Source organism: Hypanus sabinus, chromosome 20 (genome assembly GCF_030144855.1).
Source record: "Hypanus sabinus isolate sHypSab1 chromosome 20, sHypSab1.hap1, whole genome shotgun sequence".
Classification (NCBI taxonomy): domain Eukaryota; kingdom Metazoa; phylum Chordata; class Chondrichthyes; order Myliobatiformes; family Dasyatidae; genus Hypanus; species Hypanus sabinus.
The window spans coordinates 70047873-70071910 of record NC_082725.1 but is presented as its reverse complement, the minus strand read 5'-3'; the positions used below and the strand labels follow the sequence as shown (position 1 = coordinate 70071910).

The 24038-nt window shown below is 44.9% G+C and overlaps 1 protein-coding gene across 1 annotated transcript in view; it reads left to right on the top strand.

Moving 5' to 3' along the window:
- Nucleotides 1-24038, top strand: part of LOC132378624 (rab effector MyRIP-like) — a 561180-nt gene that overhangs the window by 447839 nt on the left and 89303 nt on the right. Inside the window, exons 6-8 of the mRNA XM_059945729.1 lie at nt 1634-1731; nt 5865-5945; nt 17921-18055. Coding sequence (XP_059801712.1) covers nt 1634-1731; nt 5865-5945; nt 17921-18055 — 314 coding nt within the window. The remainder of the gene's footprint in view (nt 1-1633; nt 1732-5864; nt 5946-17920; nt 18056-24038) is intronic.

Sequence of the window (24038 nt, the reverse complement as noted above, 5' to 3'; positions counted from 1 at the left end):
TCCTGGTGTCTGGGAGACATCACACTATCCTGGTATTTGGGAGACATCACACTAATCCTGGTGTCTGGGAGACATCACACTATCCTGGTATTTGGGAGACATCACACTTTCCTGGTGTCTGGGAGACATCACACTGTCCTGGTGACTGGGAGACATCACACTGTCCTGGTGTCTGGGATACATCACACTATCCTGGTGTCTGGGATACATCACACTATCCTGGTGCCTGGGAGACATCACACTATTCTGATGTCTGGGAACAGGAGCGACTGGGAGACCTCACACTATCCTGGAGTCCGGGAGACATCACACTATCCTGTTGACTGGCAGACATCAAACTATCCTGGTGCCTGGGGGACATCACACTATCCTGGTATCTGGGAGACTTCACAATATCCTGGTATCTGGGAGACCTCACACTGTCCTGCTGTCTGGGAGACATCACACTATCCTGGTGACTGGGAGACATCACACTGTCCTGGTGACTGGGAGACGTCTCACTATCCTGGTGACTGGGAGACATCACACTATCCTGGTGACTGGGAGACATCTTACTATCCTGGTGTCTGGGAGACATCACACTTTCCTGGTGACTGGGAGACATCACACTGTCCTGGTGTCTGGGAGACATCACACTGTCCTGGTGCCTGGGAGACATCACACTATCCTGGTGACTGGGAGACATCACACTATCCTGGTGCCTGGGAGACATCACACTATCCTGTTGACTGGCAGACATCACACTATCCTGGTGACTGGGAGACATCACACTATCCTGGTGCCTGGGAGACATCACACTATCTTGGTGACTGGGAGACATCACACTGTCCTGGTGCCTGGGAGACATCACACTATCCTGGTGTCTGGGAGACATCACACTATCCTGGTGTCTGGGAGCAGGAGCGACTGGGAGACATCACACTGTCCTGGTGTCTGGGAGACATCACACTATCCTGGTGCCTGGGAGACATCACACTGTCCTGGTGCCTGGGAGACCTCACACTGTCCTGGTGTCTGGGAGACATCACACTGTCCTGGAGTCCGGGAGACATCACACTATCCTGGTGTCTCTGTTGCAGCCGCAGAATCTCCTGTCTCCCTAACTATTGAGTCTCACATCACATTACAGCCTCCCTGCGCCTGTTTTCACCTAAGCCTGCTAAACCAAAGCCCGTCCACTCTAACAATGACCTTGCCGGGTGCCTAAGTGACTTTCTCAGGCCTTGTGCTGCATCACCAACATACGGCAGCAGTCCGCTGGAACCTTCTGAATGGCCAAGCTCGATTTAAACCACACGCTACCTCACCAATGAATGACTTCTCACAACGATTGCAGCCCAGCAAAACGAGATTTGTTTTGGAATTGAATTGGTGGGTGATGGTTCATGGCCCAGAGTTCCTGTTTCTGTGATGCATGGCCTTGACCCTCACTCTCCCTTCTCCTTTCTTTTAAGAAGGCCCTGACAACCATTCTTTGACCGAACGTGAAGTAATTTTCCCCAGTTTTTTTTTGTGTCCTGATATCATATCTCTACTGGGAATCATTTTAGGATGTTTTTCTGATATTAAAGTCCCTGTGTAAATGGAATTTGTGTGAATAATGTGAAAAGTAATTCTCCTTCCTGTGTTAAAGGTCACACTCTCAATGAAACTCTAGCCGTGGCTCTTCGAGTGGCTGAGGAAGCAATTGAAGAGGCAATCACCAAGGCAGACTCCTACAGTGATAGTTTGGTGAGTTCTTGTGGCAGATCCAATGAGGATTGAGCTAAAATTTCCCCAAGATATTGGCTTAATTATTCCTGCGCACTGAACTCTGCACCCTCTCCCACTGAGGAGAAGAGGAAGCAAAGGATATTTACCAAGATGTTTTCCAGTTTAAAACATAAGGAGAAAGTGTATAGATTGGTTTTGTTTTCCCCAAAGGAAGCTAGGTAGCTTGACTGTGGTATATGACATTACAAGGGAAACAGATAGAGTGGAAAGTAAAAATCTTTTTCTATGATGGGCTGTCAAAAACATGAGGCATGGGTTTAAGGTGAGATTGGGAGTTTAGAGAAGATCTGATGGCAATTGGGGTCTGGAAGACAGTGTTTGAAGAGGTGGTGGAGGCAAAAAATCAAAACATTTAAAGAACATCCGGATAATTCTGTGGATTGCCAGTGCAAAGCAGGTTATTGGCCTAATGTGATTAAATAAAACTACTGTAGATGCTTCAATTGTAAGGGGAGGGGCGGGGGGAAGGAAGAGCCTGTTTCTGGGATATACAGCTCCTTGACTCCAATTTGTTAACTGTTGATAGATTACTTGCATAATTTTATGGGTAAAAATTCTATTAGTAAAGTAATTGAGGATTAATAGTTAAAGATTACCATGAAAATACCATTGATTTTAAAAACTGATAAATTTCTAAGGTGAATTGAAGCTACTGTCTGTGTGCTGTACCTATAATTACAGACAATGGGGCTATTAGTGAATGTTATTGTAAAAGGATTTAAATAGAAGCGTGAAGATGTCTTGCTACAGACACACAGAAGCTTGGTTCAGGAGAACAATATACAATTTTGGATTCGTACTTTAAAGAATAGATTTACTGCAAAGATTGATTGATGTTTCCTAGGGTGACAAAGGCTGAGTAGAATAGGCTCTTCTCCAAAGTTTAGAAGAATGGGAGCTTGATATTGAATGTGGTATGTGAGAAATTGCCCAGGTATGTTTGCATTTACAAAAAGCAGGACATACCCAATCCAGAAAATCAATCATCAAGCTGGTACAAGGTTGGCAGTGCTGTCAAGGAGCATTGTCACACCAATAACCAATTTCATGATGCCTGGTTTAGACTTGATCAGGAGCATTTGCCTCATCAGAGATAAATATAAAAGGGCTGAATTCCAGAGGCCCCTGCTCCTAGATCCATTGAAGACTTGTGGAGAGAGAGAGAGAGAGAGAGAGAGAGAGAGAGAGAGAGAGAGAGAGAGAGAGAGAGAGAGAGAGAACCAGTCTACTTTTGTGATTGGAAACTGATGTGTTCTGTGGGGATGGGTGTTGGGTCCCGGCTCCCTTGCTCTTTCTAAAGTGCGTGAGTGACTAGGATATGACTGTAGGAGGGATGTTCAGTAAATTAAAAGATGTCACTAAGATTGAAAGAGGTGTTGACAATATGCAAAGTACTTTTGACTGCAGAATGATATTGATGATTTGGTGAAATAGACTGAGAAAATGTGGATGGATTTTAATTCTGATAAAAGTAAGTTGATACATTTTGAGACTACTAATGAGGCTAGAAGACACAACATGATTGGTATAGTCCCATGAAATATTGAAGAATCCATGTACATGTTCAAAGATCCTTCAAAGTGGCAGCACAGATGGATAAATCGGTTGAAAAAGCACTTGCGATATTGGTCATTAGTTGGGCATTGAATGCAAGATCAGGAATGTCATGCTGCAACTTTGTTGATCAGGCGTCAGCTGGAGCACTGCAGGCTCTCCTGGTCACCACACAACAGGAAAAGTATGACTGTCGGACAGGGGGCAAAGAAGATTCACCAGGATGTTGTTTGGGAGCGGGGGTTGCAGTTATGAGAAGAGATTGGTGAGGATGAGTCAGATTTCTTTTCCTGGAATAGAAGAATTTAAAAGTTGATGTGATTGAGATATATTTTAAAAATGTAAAAGCTGTAGATAAGGCAGACTGCAAGAAACTTTTCCCCTTATCAAATGTAGATAACATAGGTAAGATAGATTGCAGTAAAAGGGAAGAAATTTAGAGGGTACATTTCTTAGTCAGTGAGAAATAAGCTGGAGCACACTACTCGAGAAAGTAGTGGAAGCAGAGTCAGTGCCGGCGTTTAAGAGATGTCGGGACAAGCGTCTGAATTGCCACGCATTGTGGACTATGGGCCAAGTACTGGAGAATGGGATTACTATAGGTGGGAGCCCACTGATCAACACGGGGGACGTGATCTGCTGAATGACGCATTCCTTGACTTATGACCCTGTGACTCTGGCACACACGGCTGCCGTGTATTCTGCCGACAAAATCCATTACATTTCCTCTCTCAGATTATTCTGATGGTACCTCCAGGAAATGCAACCTCCACAACCAAGACAGTCAAGTGCAGGAGGTGCATAGGACATAACCACCTCACACATCAAGCTGGCTTGAAAATATACTGTTGGTCCTTCATAGTCACTGGGTCTAAGTCTCCAACTCCCTCCCCAACAGTAATAGACAATAGACAATAGGTGCAGAAGTAGACCATTCGGCCCTTCGAGTCTGCACCGCCATTCTGAGATCATGGCTGATCATTCACTATCAATACCCAGTCCCTGCCTTGTCCCCATATCCCTTGATTCCCCTATCCATCAGATATCTAACTAGCTCACATCCACTACAAGGACTGCAGACATCACCACCAGGACCAAAGTAATCTCAGAAGCTTTCTTGTAACTATCCATCTGCTCAACAAAACTGACCTAACCGTCCCTGCACATCATCCCAAATGTTCCTTCCTGTTTCCTTGTTCCCTAACCGTCCCTGCACATCATCCCAAATGTTCCTTCCTGTTTCCTTGGTCCCTAACCGTCCCTGCACATCATCCCAAATGTTCCTTCCTGTTTCCTTGGTCCCTAACCGTCCCTACACACCATCCCAAATGTTCATTCCTGTTTCCTTGTTCCCTAACCGTCCCTGCACACCATCCCAAACATTCCTTCCTGTTTCCTTGTTCCCTAACCGTCCCTGCACATCATCCCAAATGTTCCTTCCTGTTTCTTGTTCCCTAACCGTCCCTGCACATCATCCCAAATGTTCCTTCCTGTTTCCTTGTTCCCTAACCGTCCCTGCACACCATCCCAAATGTTCCTTCCTGTTTCCTTGTTCCCTAACTGTCCCTGCACACCATCCCAAATGTTCCTTCCTGTTTCCTTGTTCCCTAACCGTCCCTGCACATCATCCCAAATGTTCCTTCCTGTTTCCTTGTTCCCTAACCTTCCCTGCACATCATCCCAAATGTTCCTTCCTGTTTCCCTGTTCCCTAACCGTCCCTGCACATCATCCCAAATGTTCCTTCCTGTTGGTAATTGTTGAGTCTGTTCACATGCTCACATTCATTTGTTTGACTACTGATGTTTGTGCAAGTGACCATTCTGCTGTTTGTTGATTTCTCATGGCTGTTTGCACTATTGTCTGGAAAACTGTTGGTTGCTATTGTGTTGTCTGTTATGGTATTGTCGTGTGTTTTCTGCTTGGCACCGAAGCACAATCAATTCTGGTCTGTTTCACATAATGTACTGGCAATAAAGTGATTCTGATTCTGAGTCAGTTAGTCCTGTCTTGCCCTGATGTGTGAATCCTGAAAATGAACTGTACAGTATTCTTAAAGGACATGACAGGGTGAAAGCAGGGAAGCTGTTCCCCCTGGCTAAGGACTTCTGTATAGAGGGCTTCGCAGAGATTGGACATGTCTTCACTCAGTGGGTGGTAGATCTGTGGGAGTCCTCCAAAATAAGTCTATGGAGACACTGCTGTTGTTTTTTTTTCAAAACAGAGATCAATAGATCAGGGGAATCAAGGGTGGTGGGGTTCTGCAGGAAATTGACACTATTCAGCCATGACTTTGTTGATATATATAACGCTGAATTCATTCATATATCCCATGTGAAAGAGCTCATGGGCGATACATGGAATTCATTCTCTTTGCTCTGAAGCAGGTCACTCCTCCGTCGGTGGGGTCAGATTAGACCAATCCTGTCCTGTTACTGCAACCCCCCACTCACTCCCAACTCTAGAATGTAATCACAGCCTTGCATGGGATTGACACTTGTGTGTGTTCTGCAGGTAATTATTCCTCTCTTTATTGTAGGAAAAACAGAGCGAGAGCCAATATTTGCAAGAGCACAAAGAGGAGTTGATAGAGGAGCTCGCCACTACTATATTGCAGAAGGTCTGTGAGCTCCACTGCAAAACCTGAATCTTATAATATCTCAGTGTGTGGGTGATGCCGCAAAGAGCCATAACAACTAAAGCACAATCAACACTAAGATGTGATTCCTTACCGGATTCAACAGTAGCAGACAGTCAAATACTGATAATACTTTTCTGGCTTATTATCTTTTAAAATGATTCATAACAAATTGTTTGGTGAAGTTATTTCTGATTATTCTCCATGCTGTAGGTGGCACAAACCCCAGTCTCCCATCACCCCAGTGCTGGCTGACCAAAACTGACTTCCATTTAAACAGTCTTTCATTTTATTTGCAGAACTGCCCTGGCCTTGCACTCTGCACCTCGACAACACAACAGCCTCACACTCCTTTCATTCTGCCTTCTCCAATATCCTTGGGAAAAATCACAACATAGCAATTGCACCTTTGGCTGCCTAATTCCTAAACTCTGGAATCCTTTTGTCTGAACCTAGAGCCATAGTTTGGAAAGACTGATTCCCGTGTGATCTAATCACTTGCCTGCATTTGACCCATTTCCCTCTGAACCCTGTGTGTACCTGCCCAAGCGAGTTCCGCTTCTGCTGAATGTGCTCCTTTAAACCAGCTGCTCCGAGGAGGATTTCTGATCATTTCCCCAAATATTAACCTACCACAGCTGTGCTTGTTCACAAAGTGATCTCATTTAACATCACTCAGCCACAGCCTGGGGTTAGTTAACCCCCCAACCCTCATGTCTTTGAGCAGTGGAAAGAACCTAGGCAGTCTCTTGGAGTGTGTGCAAATGTTACTCAGTAGCAGCCAAGGTGAGGATTGTACTTGGAATACTGGGCTGTGAGGCAGAATTTCTACCGGCTATGCCACTGTTTTGCTCTCATAGGGGTTAGCATTGGACTTTCATTAAGGTCCAAGGGTTGTACTTCTTTAAGGAAACAATGTAAGAATCTACTGTTGTTCATTAGACCTCTGATGTTTTCCCAATATACTTCCCCTCCTTCCATTTGAACATGTTGTTTCAGAAAGGGGAAATGGACAATTTCCTCTCAGGCATCAGTGGCAAGTTTGCAAGTGTGTGGAAGCTGTCTCTGGTGGCTGATACGTGCAATAAAGTCAGATCAAGGGTAGGTATGCTTCCCTTCTAGTTTCCACCCTGATTGACTTCAACAATTCCCATCCAGACCAATAAAAGGAAAATATCTTTTTGAGGGACTTTCTTTTCAATTCACTTCCAGATATTGCTGGAAGGTCAGCAATGACTGTCAGGAAGATGGCTGTAAGCCGCATTCGGTGTTGATGGGGAGCGTTTCCAGGACTTACAGCCAGTGACCATGAAGGATGCAGAGGGAGATTGTTGAGTAGACACAAGCCTCCGGGCTCTGCACAAATACAACCTGAGATGTTGTGTATATTGCCTTTTCCTGACTGTACACTAATACAGGAATGAGGTACACTAATACCTCATTCTGGGGTTTGCCACACAATCAGCCAAAATCACTAATATAGGAACACCTCCGGGATAGCAATATCAAGGTTCAAGTGTCTCGAAAAATGGTCTTGTCCCAATATATCAAGGTCAAGCTTATTGTCATTTGACTGTTCACATATATGTCACCAAACAAACCAGTGTTCCAGCGAATCATGGTGCACAAACCAGAACATGTAACTGAAACACCTATCTGTAGAGGGTAAGTTTGCTTACTTGTTTATCCAGATTACAGTGTCTGCTCTCCTGGACACTGGGAGAGGTGCAAAAGGAAAAGTTTGAAAAGGGATGAGGTCATGAAGAGAGAATATAGAGTGATAAGCAGGACCTCAGGGGTAGTATCCTCTTGGATTGCTGCCTGTGCCATTTGCCAATGAAGATAAGAATATGATGATTTGGAAGATAAATGTGTGGCTGAAGAATTGGTGCAGGAGGCAGGGTTACAGATTTGTGGAGCATTGACTCTGTCCTGTGAAGGTATGACCTGTATGAAAAGGACCTGAACTTGCGGGCAACAAATATCCCTGCGGGCAGGTTTTCTGGAGCCATTGTGGAGGGTTTAAACTTGTTTGGCAGGGGGATAAGAACCATAGTGACAGGTCAGAGGGTGGGACAGTTGTTTTAAAGGTAGCTGCAGTGTGTAGAGAGACTGTGAGGAAGGATAGGCAGTGGAAAGGCATAATTACAGTTAGTTGGATGGGTTGATGTGTATCTATTTGCAAGAACTGCATCCGCATCAGGCACTTGTCTCCACAATCCCTCAGCAACCCCCGTCACTTTACACTTACACTCCACATCTGCTACCTACACTGACACAGTCACTGTTCTACTGTATTCATGTGCCTGCGGCCAACTAGAAGAGTCCCTTTGTCACTTTATCCTTAGCTGTCAGAGTCACCTTATGTTCAGATACTCCTGCACCAAGCATCACTTGTGTACACAAGATCAGTCTATAGATATAATCTTACGTCTGCAGTTACTTGTACATTATGTTTTATAGTATTTATTGTGTACTTTTAATGCTGCGTCATCTTTTGAAAAAATTTGAACCTTGAACTCTGAATCAGGTTCGCGAGTGATGAACTTAGAACACGGGTCAGTACAGGCAACTCCAAAATTGTGATCATTAAAGAGACGACTGCTTCTTGTCTGGGGTTTAGATATTTCTAAAGGGACAGGGGGGGATGTAAAAGAGGAGAGGGAGTGGATTGCTAATCATGCATTGTACCACAGCTACAGAAAGGGGGGATGTTCTAGAGGAATCGTCTGCTGAGTCAGAGTGTGTGGTTCTCAGTAATATGAAGGGAGCAATCTCTCTTTTGGATGATGGTGAGCATTTCGGAGACAGTGGCCACAATTGCTGACCTTTACCATAGTCTTGGACAGGCACAGGAGCAGATGGTATGGGGAAGTATTTAATTGGTTGTGGGGGGGAAATTATGATGCTGTTAGGCAGGAGCTTGGGAGCATAAATGGGGAAGAGATATACCCAGGGAAATCACACTGGGAATGCTGAGGATGTCTAGGGAGCACTTGCATGGACTTTCTGCATAGGTCTGTCTCACTGAGGCAGGAAAAGGATGGTGTGGTGAAGGAGCCGCCTTTGATAAGAGATGTGGAAATTCTAACCACAGCGATCAGACAGGCCTCTAGAATATTACAAGGTAGCCAGGAAGGGGGCTTAACAATAGACCCAGGAGAACTAGAAGGACATATGAGAAGGCCTTGGTGAATATGATTAAGAAAAATCCCAAAGGGTATGTGAGGGACAGGAGGATGACTGGAGTGCAGGTAGGACTGATCAGGAGTAGAAGAGGAAACATGTCTGGATTTGGAGAAAGTAGGGGAGGTTCTTAATGAATACTTTGCTTCAGTGCTCACCAGTAAGAATGTCTTAGAAATGCAACCACAGTATAAGACAGATGGATATGTTGGAACATGAAAAACATTAAGATAGCTTAATCCTTGGGCTATACTGGATATATTCCAGGATACTATGGAGGAAGAGACTACAGTACCATTGCCAATAATCTTTGTGCCCTCACTAGAGTAGTACCAGAGGATTAGAGGGTGGCAAATGTAATTCCTTTGTTAAAGATAGGGAATAGGGATAACCCTGAAAATCATAGACCAGTAAGTCTTACATCAGTACTAGGCAAATTATTGGAGAGGATTTGCAAGATGGTTAGGCATAGTCAGCATGGGTTTATGAGGGGTAGGTAATACCTCATGAGCCTGAGTGCAAACCCAGTTGTTGAAGGTGGTGCAGTGGATGGGGAATGTATGGACTTTAGGAAGACTTTTCACATGTTTCTCATGGTCGGTTCATTCACCAAGTCAGGAGTCATGGGAAATCAAATATGAAGGCAGAATCCAGCAGTTCTTACAAGGCAAGATTCTTAGCAGTGTGGAGCAACAGAGGGATCTTGGGCTCCACTTCCATAGATCCTTCAAAGTTGCCACACAAGTGGTTAAAAACACATGTTGTGCCTTCATTAATTAGGGGATTGAATTCAAGAGCCATGAGCTAATGTTACAGCTCTATAAAATTCTGGTTAAACCAGACTTGGAATATTGTGTTCAGTTCTGATCGTCTCATTTAAAAATCATTAGAAGGGTATGGAGAAGATTTACAAGGATGCTGCCTGTATTAGAGAGCATGCCTCATGAGTAAAGGCTGAGCAAGGTGGGACTTCTCTCCATGGAGTGAAGGAGGATGAGAGATGACTTACTGGAAGCATACAAGCAGATAAGATGTGCAGATTGAGTGGGCAGTCAGAGATGTTTTCACAGGGATGAAAAGGATATATGAAGAGGCATAATTTTAAGGTGATTGGAGGAAGTGTAGAGGGGTTTTTACACAGGGAGCGGTGGATGCCTGGTGGATGGTGGCAGAGGCAGGTACATGAGGTACTTGGAAGAAACTCTTCCATCGGCACGTGGATGAATGAAAAATGGATGCTTTGTAGGAGGGAGGAGTTGGATTAGTTTTGAGTAGTTTAAAAGATTGGTGCAACATGATGGGCTGAAGAGCCTGTATGGTGTTCTATGTTCTAGAAAGAAGAGAAGTGGATACACAGTTATCATTACTTGACGGCAAAACCTGCTCACAGAATATTACAATGGCCAAGTTGTTCATCTCTTAGTAAATTTGATGCCACCACCTATTCCCCCGAGAAAACCTATCGAACGGTTTTTGGTAGAGCTAAGGAACTGCAAGGGTGAAAAGACCCTGATGGGAGTTGTATACAGATCACCCCCATACAGGAGTAAAGATGTGGTCTACAAATTACCATGGGAGACAGAAAACACATGCCAAAAGGGTAGTGTTACAGTAGTTATGGGGGATTTCAATGTGCAAGCAGATTGGGAAGATCAGTTTAGTGCTGGATCCCAAGAGGGAGAATTTTTCAAATATGAACAAAATGGCATTTTAGAGCAACTCATAGTTGAGCCCACAAGAGGATCAGTAATTCTGGGTTCGATGTTGCACAGTGAACTGGAATTTGAGAAGAAGAAGCTGAAGTCAGGTATATCATTATTACAGTAGAGTAAAGGGAATTACAGATGCATGAGAAATGTCCAAATTTTATTGGAAAAGAATGATGGCAGAGTAGCAATGACTGGGCTTTTTTGAAGCATTCGGAAAGGCATGGGCAAAGAGGAAGAAGTATTTCAAAGGCAAGATGACACAACTGTGGCTGGTGAGAGAAGTCAAAGCCAACATAAAAGCCAAAGAGAGGTCATATAACAGAGCAAAAGTTAGTGAGAAGTTAGAGGATTGGAAAACTTTTTAAAACCAACAGAAGGCAACAAAAAAGTCAATAAGAAGGAAAAGATATAATGTGAGGGAAAGCTAGCCAATGATATTAAAGAGGATGCCAAAAGTTTCTTCAGAGACATAAAGTGTAAAGGAGAAGCAAGAGTAGATATCAGACCATTGAAAATTGATGCTGGAGAGGTAGTATTGGGGGACAAGGAACTGGTAGATGAGCTGAAGAAGTATTTTGCATCAATCTCCACTGTTGAAGACAAGAGTAGTATGCTGGAAATTTAAGAGTATCAAAGAACAGAAATGTGTGAAGTTGCCATTATTAGGAAGAAGGATCTTGGGAAACTGAAAGGTCTGAAGGTAGGTAAGTCATCTGGAACAAATGGTATGCAACCCAGGATTCTGAAATAGGTGGCTGAAGAGATTGGGGAGGCAATAGACAATAGACAGTAGGTGTAGGAGTAGGCCATTCGGCCCTTCTGGCCAGCACCATCATTCACTGTGATCATGGCTGATCATACACAATCAGAACCCCGTTCCTGCTCTCTCCCCATATCCCTTGACCCCGCTATCTATAAGAGCTCTATCTAACTCTCACTTGAATGCATCCAGAGACTTGACCTCCACTGCCTTCTGGGGCAGAGCATTCCACATATCCACCACTCTCTGGGTGAAAAAGTTTTTCCGCATCTCTGTTCTAAATGGCCTACCCCTTATTCTTAAACTGTGGCCTCTAGTTCTGGACTCACCCATCAGCGGGAACATGCTTCCTGCCTCCAGCGTGTCCAATCCCTTAATAATCTTATGTGTTTCAATCAGATCCCCTCTCATCCTTCTAAATTCCAGCGTCTACATGCCCAGTCGCTCCAATCTTTCAACATATGACAGTCTCACCATTCCGGGAATTAACCTCGTGAACCTATGCTGCACTCCCTCAATAGCAAGAATGTCCTTCCTCAAATTTGGAGACCAAAACTGCACACAATACTCCGGGTGGGGTCTCACCAGGGCCCTGTACAGCTGCAGAAGGACCTCCTTACTCCTATACTCAATTCCTCTTTTTATAAAAGCCAGCATGTCATTAGCTTTCTTCACTGCCTGCTGTACCTGCATGTTTGCTTTCATTGACTGATGTACAAGAACACCTAGATCTCGTTGTACTTCCCCTTTTCCTAACTTGACTCCATTTATATAGTAATCTGCATTCCTGTTCTTGCCACCAAAGTGGATAACCTCACATTTATCCACATTAAACTGCATCTGCCATACATTTGCCCACTCACCCAACCTGTCCAATTCACCCTGCATTCTCATAACATCCTCCTGACATTTCACACTGCCACCCAGCTTTGTGTCATCAGCAAATTTGCTAATGTTACTTTTAATCCCTTCATCTAAATCATTAATGTATATTGTAAACAGCTGCGGTCCCAGCACCGAACCTTGCGGTACCCCATTGGTCACAGCCTGCCATTCCGAAAGGGACCCGTTAATCACTACTCTATGTTTCCTGTCAGCCAGCCAATTTTCAATCCATGTCAGTACTATGCCCCCAATACCATGTGCCCTAATTTTGCCCACTAATCTCCTCTGTGGGACTTTATCAAAAGCTTTCTGGAAGTCCAGGTACACTACATCCACTGGCTCTCCCTTGTCCATTTTCATAGTTACATCCTCAAAAAAACTCCAGAAGATTAGTCAAGCATGATTTTCCCTTCATAAATCCATGCTGACTCGGGCTGATCCTTCTACTGCTATCCAAATGTGTCATAATTTCCTCTTTTATAATTAACTCCAGCATCTTTCCCACCACTGACGTCAGGCTAACCGGTCTATAATTCCCTGTTTTCTCTCTCCCTCCTTTCCTGAAAAGTGGGACAACATTTGCCACCCACCAATCAGCAGGAACTGTTCCTGAATCTATAGAACATTGGAAAATGATTACCAATGCGTCCGCGATTTCTAGAGCCACCTCTTTAAGTACCCTGGGATGCAGATCATCAGGTCCCGGGGACTTATCAGCCTTCAGACTCAACAGTCTATCCAACACCGTTTCTTGCCTAATATAAGTTTCCTTCAGTTCATCCTTTACCCTAGCTCCTTTGGCCACTATTACATCTGGGAGATTGTTTGTGTCTTCCCCAGTGAAGATAGATCCAAAGTACCTGTTCAACTCATCTGCCATTTCCTTGTTCCCCATAATAAATTCACCTGTTTCTGTCTTCAATGGCCCAATTTTAGTCTTAACTATTTTTTTGCTATTCACATACCTAAAGAAGCTTTTACTATTGTCCTTTATATTCTTGGTTAGTTTACCTTCATACCTCATTTTTTCTTGGCATTTTGCCTTTTTTGTTATCTTCTGTTGCTCTTTAAAAGCTTCCCAGTCCTCCGGTTTCCCACTCATCTTTGCTATGTTATGCTTCTCTTTTATTTTTATACTGCCCTTTACTTCCCTTGTCAGCCACGGCCACCCCTTACTCCCCTTAGGATCTTTCTTCCTCTTTGGAATGAACTGATCCTGCACCTTCTGCATTATTCCCAGAAATACCTGCCATTTTTGTTCCACTGTCTTCCCTGCTAGGGTATTGTTCCATTGAACTTTGGCCAGCTCCTCCCTCATAGCTCCATAGTTCCCTTTGTTCAACTGTAATACTGACACATCCGATTTTCCCTTCTCCTTCTCAAATTGTAGCTTAAAACATCATATTATGGTCACTACCTCCTAATGGTTCCTTTACCTCGAGGTCCCTGATCAAATCCAGTTCATTGCACAATAAATCTAGAATTGCCTTCTCCCTGGTGGGCTCCAGTACAAGCTGTTCTAAGAATCCATCTCGGAGGCACTCCACAAACTCCCTTTCTTGGGGTCCAGTACCATTCTGATTCTCCCAGTCTACCTGCATGTTGAAATCCCCCATGACAACTGTATCATTACCTTTGCAACATGCCAATTTTAACTCTTCATTCAACTTACACCCTACATCCAGACTGCTGTTTGGGGGCCTGTAGATAACTCCCATTAGGGTCTTTCTACCCTTAGAATTTCTCAGTTCTATCCATACTGACTCTACATCCCCAGATTCTATGCCCCCCTCGCAAGGGACCGAATATCATTCCTCACCAACAGAGCCACCCCACTCCCTCTGCCAGTCAGTCTGTCCCTTTGATAAGATGTATATCCTTGAATATTCATTTCTCAGGTCCTGTCCGCTTGAAGCCATCCATGTCTCTGTTATTCCCACAACATCGTACTTGCCAATTTCCAACTGAGCCTCAAGCTCATCTACTTTATTCCTTATACTTCATGCATTCATATATAATACTTTTAATTCGTTACTCCCCTCTCCTTTCATATCAATTCCTATTTCACTTGGCCATACTGTATGATCTCTTCTTGAGCTTTCTACTCCATTGATTCTGTTGTCCTTTTTAACTTTTCTTATTTTCACTTTCCCTTTAACTCCATCCTTACATTTCCAGTTCATCCCCTCCCCCCACTACTTAGCTTAAACACATTAATGATCTTCCAAGGAGAAATTGATTCTGGCATGGTTCCGGAGGAATGCAAAATTGCAAATGTCACTGCACTCTTCAAGAAGGGAGAGAAGCAGGTGAAAGGAAATTCTAGCCCAGTTAGTCTGGCTTCAGTGGTTGGGAAGATGTTGGAGTCGATGTCACGGATAAGCATTCGGGGTATTTAGAAACATAGAAAACCTACAGCACAATGCAGGCCCTTCAGACCACAAAGTTGTGCTGAACACGTCCTTACCTTAGAGATTACCTAGGGTTACCCATAGCCCTCTATTTTTTTGGGCTGTATATACCTCCGCATGTCTCTCTTAAAAGACTCTATTGTATTCGCCTCCACCACCGTCGCCAGCAGCCCATTCTGTGCACTCACCATTCTCTGCATAAAATGTTACCCCTGACATCTCCTCTGTACTGACTTAAAACTGTGCCTTCTCATGCTAGCCATTTCAGCCCTGGGAAAAAGCCTCTGACTATCCACACGATCAATACCCCTCATCATCTTATACACCTCTGTCAGGTCACCTCTCATCCTCCGTAGCTCCAAGGAGAAAAGGCCAAGTTCATTCAACCTATTCTGATAAGGCATGCTCCCCAATCCAGGCAACATCCTTGTAAATCTCCTCTGCACCCTTTCTATGGTTTCCATATCCTTCCTGTAATGAGGTGACCAGAACTGAGCACAGTGCTCCAAGTGGGGTCTGATCAGGGTCCTATATAGCTGAAACATTACCACTTGGCTCCTAAACTCAATCCCATGAATGATGAAGGCCCATGCACCGTATGCTTTCTTAACCACAGAGTCAACCTGCGCAGCAGCTTTGAGTGTCTTATGGACTCAGACCTCAAGATCCCTCTGATCCTCCACACTGCCAAGAGTCTTACCATTAATACTATATTCTGTCATCATATTTGACCTACCAAAATGAACCACCTCACATTTATCTGGGTTGAACTCCATCTGCCACTTCTCAGCCCAGTTTTGCATCCTATCAATGTCCCGCTGTAACCTCTGACAGCCCTCCACACTATCCACAACACCTCCAACCTTTGTGTCATCAGCAAATTTACTAACCTATCACAAAGAGTAGGGTCCCAGAATGGATCCCTGAGGAACACCACTGGTCACCAACCTCCATGCAGAATATAACCCATCTAACAACCACTCTTTGCCTTCTGTGGGCAAGCCAGTTCTGGATCCACAAAGCAATGCCCCCTTGGATCCCATGCTTCTTTACTTTCTCAATAAGCCTTGCATGGGGCACCTTATCAAGTGCCTTGCTGAAATCCATATACACTACATCTACGGCTCTACCTTCGTCAATGTGGTTAGTCACATCCTCAAACATTCAATCAGGCTCATAAGGCACGACTCGCCTTTGACAAAGCCATGCTGACTATTCCTAATCATATTATGTCTCACCAAATGTTCATAAATCCTGACTCTCAGGATCTTCTCCATCAACTTATGATCCACTGGAGTAAGACTCAATGGTCTATAATTTCCAGAGCTATCTCTACTCCCTTTCTTGAATAAAGGAACAGCATTCACAACCCTCCAAACCTCTGGAACCTCTCCCGTCCTATTGATGATGCAAAGATCATCACTAGAGGCTCAGCAATCTCCTCCCTCGCCTCCCACAGTAGCCTGGGGTACATCTCATCTGGTCCCAGTGACTTATCCAACTTGATGCTTTCCAAAAGCTCCAGCACATCCTTTTTCTTAATGTCTACATGTTCAAACTTTGTAGTCCGTTGTAAGTCATCCCTATAACCACCACAATCCTTTTCTGTCATGAATACTGAAGCAAAGTACTCATTAAGTATCTCTGCTATTTTCTCCGGTTCCACGCACACTTTTCCACTGTCACACTTGATTGGTCTTATTCTCTCACGTCTTATCCTCTTGCTCTTCACATACTTGTAGAATGCCTTGGGGTTTTCTTTTGTCCTGTCCACCAAGGCCTTCTCATGGCCCCTACTGGCTCTTCTAATTTCCTTCTTAGTCTCCATCCTGCTAGCCTTATGATCTTCTAGATATCTATCATTACCTAGTTTTTTGAACCTTTCGTAATAAAGGAAGCCTTTTCTGGTTGGCTGCTGATGACTAGCAGTGTTCCACAAACATCTGTGTTGGAACCTCTTCTTTTTACGTTATATGTCAATGACCTAGATGACAGAATTGATGACTTTGTGGCAAAGTTTGTGGACAATTCAAATATAGGTGAGGGGCAGGCAGTTTTGATGAAGTAGAGGGGCTACAGAAGGAATTAGACAGATTGAGAGATTGGGCAAAGAAGTTGCAGATGAAATACAGTGTCAGAAGTGTATTGCCATGCACTTTGGTCAAAGAAATGAAAGGGTTGACTATTTTCTAATTAGAGAGAAAATACAAAAAAACTGAGACGTAATGGGACTTGGAATTCCTTGTGGTTAATTTGCAGGTTGAGTCCGTGGTGAGGAAGTCAAAAGCAATGTTAGCATTCATTTCAAAAGGTGTAGAATATATATTATAAAAGCCAGGATGTAATGTAATGCAATGTAATGTTGAGGCTTTATAAAACACTGGTGAAGCCTCACTTGAAGTATCGTGTGCAATTTTCAGCCCTTTATTTAAGAAAGAATGTGGTGACATCGAAGATGGTTCAAAGGAAGTTTACAAAAATGATTCCAGGATTGAAAGGCTTGTCATATGAAGAGTGTTTGATGGGTCTGGGCCTGAATTCACTGGGATCTCAAAGAATAAGGGGTGACCTCATTGATACCTATTGAATGTTGAAAGGCCTCAATGTAGTGGATGTGGAGGGGATGTTTCCTATGGTGGGAGATTGTAAGACCAGAGGAAAAAGCCTATGAATATAGGGGCATCCTTCAGAACAAGATGAGGATAAGCTCCTTTTGCCAGAGAGTGGTGAAACTGTGGAATTCATTGCCACAGATCGCTGTGGAGGCCACGACATTGGGTATTTTTAAGGCTGACGTTGATAGATTGATTAATTAGGGCATAAAGGGATTTGGTGAGAAGGCAGGAAGTTGGGACTGAAGGACAAAATGGAACAGCTATGATGAAATGGTGGACTAGACTAGTAGAGCCAAGTGCCCTAATTCCACTTCTATATCTTATAGTTTTATGGTTATTATTGCAGTGTATATATTGAGAGGTACAATGCATTTCCTTCCATTTGTTGCAGGTGATAAAGAGGAGGAAATCTGGGAGTGGCTTCACTGACTCTGAGTCAGAACTGGCACACTCCCAGAGCAAGACTTCCACCAAGGATTTTGCTCGACCTTTTCTTGGAAGCCACCAGGAGATGTCAAATCTATGGGTGAGTTATAAAATTATCTCGCCTTCACATTAAAGTCAGAGGGCATCAGTCTTCTACCTTTAGAAAAAAAAAGCTTTGCAAACTGATTTTCAAAAAGGAACAAAACTGAAATTGTTCAGATATAAGGCCCAAAGAATGTTTTCTCTGTACCCCTATTAACAGCATTTTTCATTCTGATTTTAGGCTTCCAACTGTCAGTGTGTTTCATTGGAGTGTTTCACCAAAGGATTGTCTGTGTGTTGCTGATTGAGTTAATTACTTCATAGACATGGTTAATTGTTCTTACAATGAGCACGGATGACAATGTGCCAGAGTTGCAGTGGGGTTAGAGTAGTGTCCGTGTACCTCAGGAAGGTCTTTGACATTGGCCCATATGCTAATATACCTTTGAGATACAGGACAAATGGGGAACTTTAATCTGAGTTGCTTGTTAATAGGGGGCAGAGGATGATGGTGGGAATTGTTTGTGATTGTCTTCGGGGTCATTCCTGCGTGGAGTCAGCACATCTGGTTCAAGCTGTCCATCAAGCACCTCTGCACAGATCCTGTTATTCACCCCACTTTCCCATCAACTTCCACCAAATTCTACCATGCACCCACTCATCAGGGGCAATTTAGGAGGTATTTTAGAATGTGAGAAGGAACTGGAGGTCTCAGAAAATATACACATGGTCAAATGGATGGCACTGGTGGACAGGATTGAACCTGTCTCTCTGGAACTGGGAGAGGGGAGCACCCTGTGTCTCTGGAACTGGGAGAGGGCAGCACCCTGTGTCTCTGGAACTGGGAGAGGGCAGCACCCTGTGCCTCTGGAACTGGGAGAGGGCAGCACCCTGTGTCTCTGGAACTGGGAGAGGGCAGCACCCTGTGCCTCTGGAACTGGGAGAGGGCAGCACCCTGTGTCTCTGGAAATGGGAGAAGGCAGCACCCTGTGTCTCTGGAGCTGGGAGAGGGCAGCACCCTGTGTCTCAGGAACTGGGAGAGGGCAGCACCCTGTGTCTCTGGAACTGGGAGAGGGCAGCACCCTGTGTCTCTGGAACTGGGAGAGGGCAGCACCCTGTGTCTCTGGAACTGGGAGAGGGCAGCACCCTGTGTCTCAGGAACTGGGAGAGGGCAGCACCCTGTGTCTCTGGAACTGGGAGAGGGCAGCACCCTGTGTCTCTGGAACTGGGAGAGGGCAGCACCCTGTGCCTCTGGAACTGGGAGAGGGCAGCACCCTGTGTCTCTGGAACTGGGAGAGGGCAGCACCCTGTGTCTCTGGAACTGGGAGAGGGCAGCACCCTGTGCCTCTGGAACTGGGAGAGGGCAGCACCCTGTGTCTCTGGAACTGGGAGAGGGCAGCACCCTGTGCCTCTGGAACTGGGAGAGGGCAGCACCCTGTGTCTCTGGAAATGGGAGAGGGCAGCACCCTGTGTCTCTGGAACTGGGAGAGGGCAGCACCCTGTGTCTCTGGAACTGGGAGAAGGCAGCACCCTGTGTCTCTGGAGCTGTGAGAAGGCAGCACCCTGTGTCTCAGGAACTGGGAGAGGGCAGCACCCTGTGTCTCAGGAACTGGGAGAAGGCAGCACCCTGTGTCTCTGGAGCTGTGAGAAGGCAGCACCCTGTGTCTCTGGAACTGGGAGAGGGCAGCACCCTGTGTGTCAGGAACTGGGAGAGGGCAGCACCCTGTGTCTCAGGAACTGGGAGAGGGCAGCACCCTGTGTCTCTGGAACTGGGAGAAGGCAGCACCCTGTGTCTCTGGAGCTGTGAGAAGGCAGCACCCTGTGTCTCTGGAACTGGGAGAGGGCAGCACCCTCTGTCTCAGGAACTGGGAGAGGGCAGCACCCTGTGTCTCAGGAACTGTGAGAGGGCAGCACCCTGTGTCTCTGGAACTGGGAGAGGGCAGCACCCTGTGTCTCTGGAACTGGGAGAGGGCAGCACCCTGTGTCTCTGGAACTGGGAGAGGGCAGCACCCTGTGTCTCTGGAACTGGGAGAGGGCAGCACCCTGTGCCTCTGGAACTGGGAGAGGGCAGCACCCTGTGTCTCTGGAACTGGGAGAGGGCAGCACCCTGTGTCTCAGGAACTGGGAGAGGGCAGCACCCTGTGTCTCAGGAACTGTGAGAGGGCAGCACCCTGTGTCTCAGGAACTGGGAGAGGGCAGCACCCTGTGTCTCTGGAACTGGGAGAGGGCAGCACCCTGTGTCTCAGGAACTGGGAGAGGGCAGCACCCTGTGTCTCAGGAACTGGGAGAGGGCAGCACCCTGTGTCTCTGGAACTGTGAGAGGGCAGCACCCTGTGTCTCAGGAACTGGGGGAGGGCAGCACCCCATCCCCCACACCACTATGTTATTCATTCTGGGATCCATACTATCTGTTATATAAAGTAACCATTTGGATTTGAATGGAACAGGTGTGTTTACCAAATTCACTGTAACAAGAATACTGATGAAAATATAAGATCGTATTTGGTTATATTGATGAATTAGTGATACAGGTGGAGCAATGAGAAATGAAATGTAATGTGGTATATTTTGGCACAGCCACTAAGACGAGAGCACACACCCTGAACGGTACGGACCTATCGAGTGGTAAGGAATGGAGGGACAAGTCCAGGCATCCGTAAAGATGGCAGCTGAGGTAAATAGGGTAGCGAAGAAGATATAAAATACTCATCTCTGTTAGCTGAAGCACAGTAAAGCAGTTGATGGTTGAACTATGTGTGATAGTGCTCAGCTGGGGTACTATGTTAACAGAGTCGCAGAGCATGGAGAGCCCTCTGGACAAGCAGTGGAGATGGCATCAGCTGCACGGGTTGAAATGTGTTCACTTTAGTGCAAGCTGTGTAAAAACAAGGATGATGAACTTGGAGCATGGATCAGTGCAAGAAATTACTATGTTGTGGCCATTACAGACTTGGCTGCTTCCTCTTCCTGGCTCTAGATCTTTCAAAAGGAACAGGGAGGAGGATGAAACAGGAGGTATTGCTGATCAGGGATAATATGACAGCTGCAGTAAGGGAGGACAACATGGAGGGATTGTCCTCTGATCCAGACATAACAAGAAGGGATAATCACACTGTCTATCGGCTTTGGTGACTTCATGTCCCCTGATATTGATTGGCACCTCCTTAGTGTAAAAGAGGCAGAATTTAAATGGGCCAGGAACAATTGCTGACACAGCTTATGTTTTAGCCTATTAGGGAAAAGGCAATTCTTGATTGGGTGTTGTGTAATGGTTCCTTAATGTTATTATAGCTGGGGGCAGTCATGCGGATAAGCTCCCACTACCTATTAAATTCTCCAAATGCTGTGCATCTCCAATACCCTCTGACAACCAAGTCCAGCTCCTGGGTTACCCCAGGAGGGGGCAATGCTGGGTTGCTGGCACCATAAAAACCCTAATTTTTGGCAGACTTGGCTCATCAATCACGGTTGGCAGTTCATCTAGGAGAAGGAAAACTCGGATTTCAAACATTTACTGCCTTGCGGCTTTGGAGGTAAACGCAGAGGAAAAATCTGGGTTTTTAAGTAGAGTCAGTTGCATGTGCTTGTGTACAAAGGGCAGTAATTTTTGTAACTGATAATTAGTGAGAAATTAGCAGTAAGACAATTTGGAACTGTTTTGCTCACTGAGTTTCAAACATTCAAACTTGTTTCAAACTTGCAAATGCCAGAAACAGCCAGAAATGAAAATGCTATGAGTTCACTGCTTCACCAAGTTAGGAACTACAAAGAATTTGAAGGTATCTACAATAATCTTGAACGTTACAATGAAAATGAAGATTTGGAGGATATACTTGTCGAAAGTATTGTTTGAAGGCAGTCCATTTTCTTCACTAGATGTCTGTGCTGACTGTGTTCATTTATAGTCAATCAGAAAAACAAGCCCCTATATATTGGGCATTTGTGGTGTCCAGGGAGGGGTAGCACCTCTGGTGAAGTGGCTTGTCATGTCCATTTAAGAGTATCTGTCCCTACTGGACACTCAGCTCTCAGCTGCGGCTCCAAGTAGCATGTGCAGCGGCCAGTCTAAGTCAGCTGAAGGAAGCTGCAGGCCTCATCCCTCGGTGAGATAGGGACATGTCTGTCCTAGCACACAAAGTCTGCTCCAACAGACTGGGCAGAGGAGATCCACCAGCCAGGAAGATGACTTTGCAACACTCTGTGAAGGGCATAACAAGACACAGAAGAGATCATGATCATCCACTGCAGCCAAGGAAGACCCCAGATGTGACACTAGTTTGTACGGCTGGACTCAGACCTCCACAATCGAGAGCGGAGCTGCCCCAGTGCAACGGCTTTTCCACTTTAAAAGCTCTCCCGCACAGCTTTCCTGTCATCAGCAGACACGATGGGCAATCACCACATGGATAACTATTAGAAACTAGTTTTATAGTGCTGTAGTAATTCAACGGGCTAAACATTGTCATTTAAAAAAGCATAAAGGGTAGTAGGCATAAACAAGATCAAACATTCAGATAACAGCTCTGGGGCAAGAGCTAAGACAAGAGAATCAGAACAAAAGAATGTCCTGATTAACAAAGAATAACTGAAGGTTCAATGTATGGTGTTGGCACTAGGGAGCCCTCCCCTCCCCCCTCAAGTCCCAGAACAAGAAAGCTACCAAAAAGCAGCAGCAAGCTCTTCAGAGAAAAAAGCACCCCAAAATCCAGCTTCCAGTTTTGTAACATCATCGTAACTAACAATTCAAAAACCAGAGAGCTTATGCACTACGAATTAAAATTACACATCAAGAAAAGAGAAACAGTTCCATCAAGAAGTATTAAACTAAATTCAAAATAATAATCCAGAGTAGTTTACCTGTGATGAACTATCAAAAAAACAGTAATTTAAAAAGAAAACAGAAAAAAAACAGAAAGGAGAAAAAAATTTAAAGTACTTATCAGCCATTTTAAATAATCAGACCGAGTCTGATGGAGTCGAAACGGCAGGAAGACTTTCTATAAATTTCTGAGCTTCTGTGGTTGAGTTAAACCATTTTTTTAATCCAATACTAAGAGTTATTCGGAGATGGGCTGGATAATGCAGAGAAGGCCTGAATCCATGATTGTAAAACAACTTCATTCTCAGTGCACAGCTTTAGAACTTGAGGAGCATAATCCTCAATGATACAAATAAAATGGCCCCTGAAATCCAATTTTCCTCTCTGACGTGCTTCCATGATCAAAAGGTTTCTCACCTGATATCGATGAAAACACAGAATAACCGGACGTGGCCTAGAGCCCTACTCAGGCTTGACCAGAAATGTACGGTGAGCTCTGTCTAACTTGGGTGGGGTCGAAAGAATATCCTTCCCACAACTCTCACAGAGTGAAGAAAAACTATTCAACAGGAGATCCACCCTCGATAGCCTCCGGCAGACCGAGGACTCGTAGATTATGACGTCTGCTCCGACCTTCGAGATCAGTTACTTTGGATGTTAGCTTGGGGTTATGCTCACTCAGATTGCAACAGACGGCTTCCAGCTGCTGAACACAACATTTTAATTCTTCGGTAGTTGACTAACGATGAGAGGGACGTTCGGCATGATCCTCCACTCTGGCGTTAATTTGATCCGATTTTGACTCCAACAAACTGAATGAAGACTTATATTCAGACAAGTTCAGATACAATCTCTTGTCGGTGCTGTTCCAAAATGGAGATAATATCGGCAGAAGAACCAGAGACAGTCGCAGTCGTAGAGACTTCTTTTTTCCCCAGATTTGGGGAACTTTGTCGCCATTGTCGGACAGGTGTATTCACAGGCAGGTAGGAGAGCAAAAAGTTTTACAGACTGGAGTGAAAAAAAGGAGGTAAAGAGTGCAGAGGTAAGAAGTGAAACGGAGCGATAGTGTTAAGCGACTGAACTATCGCCATCTTACCAAAAGTCCCTGTCCAGGTGATCTAAGGCTGTGTGAAGAGCCATTGAGATTGTGTCTGCCATTGACCTATTGTGACGAAAGGCAAATTGCAGTGGGTCCAGGTTCCTGTGGAGACAGGAGTTG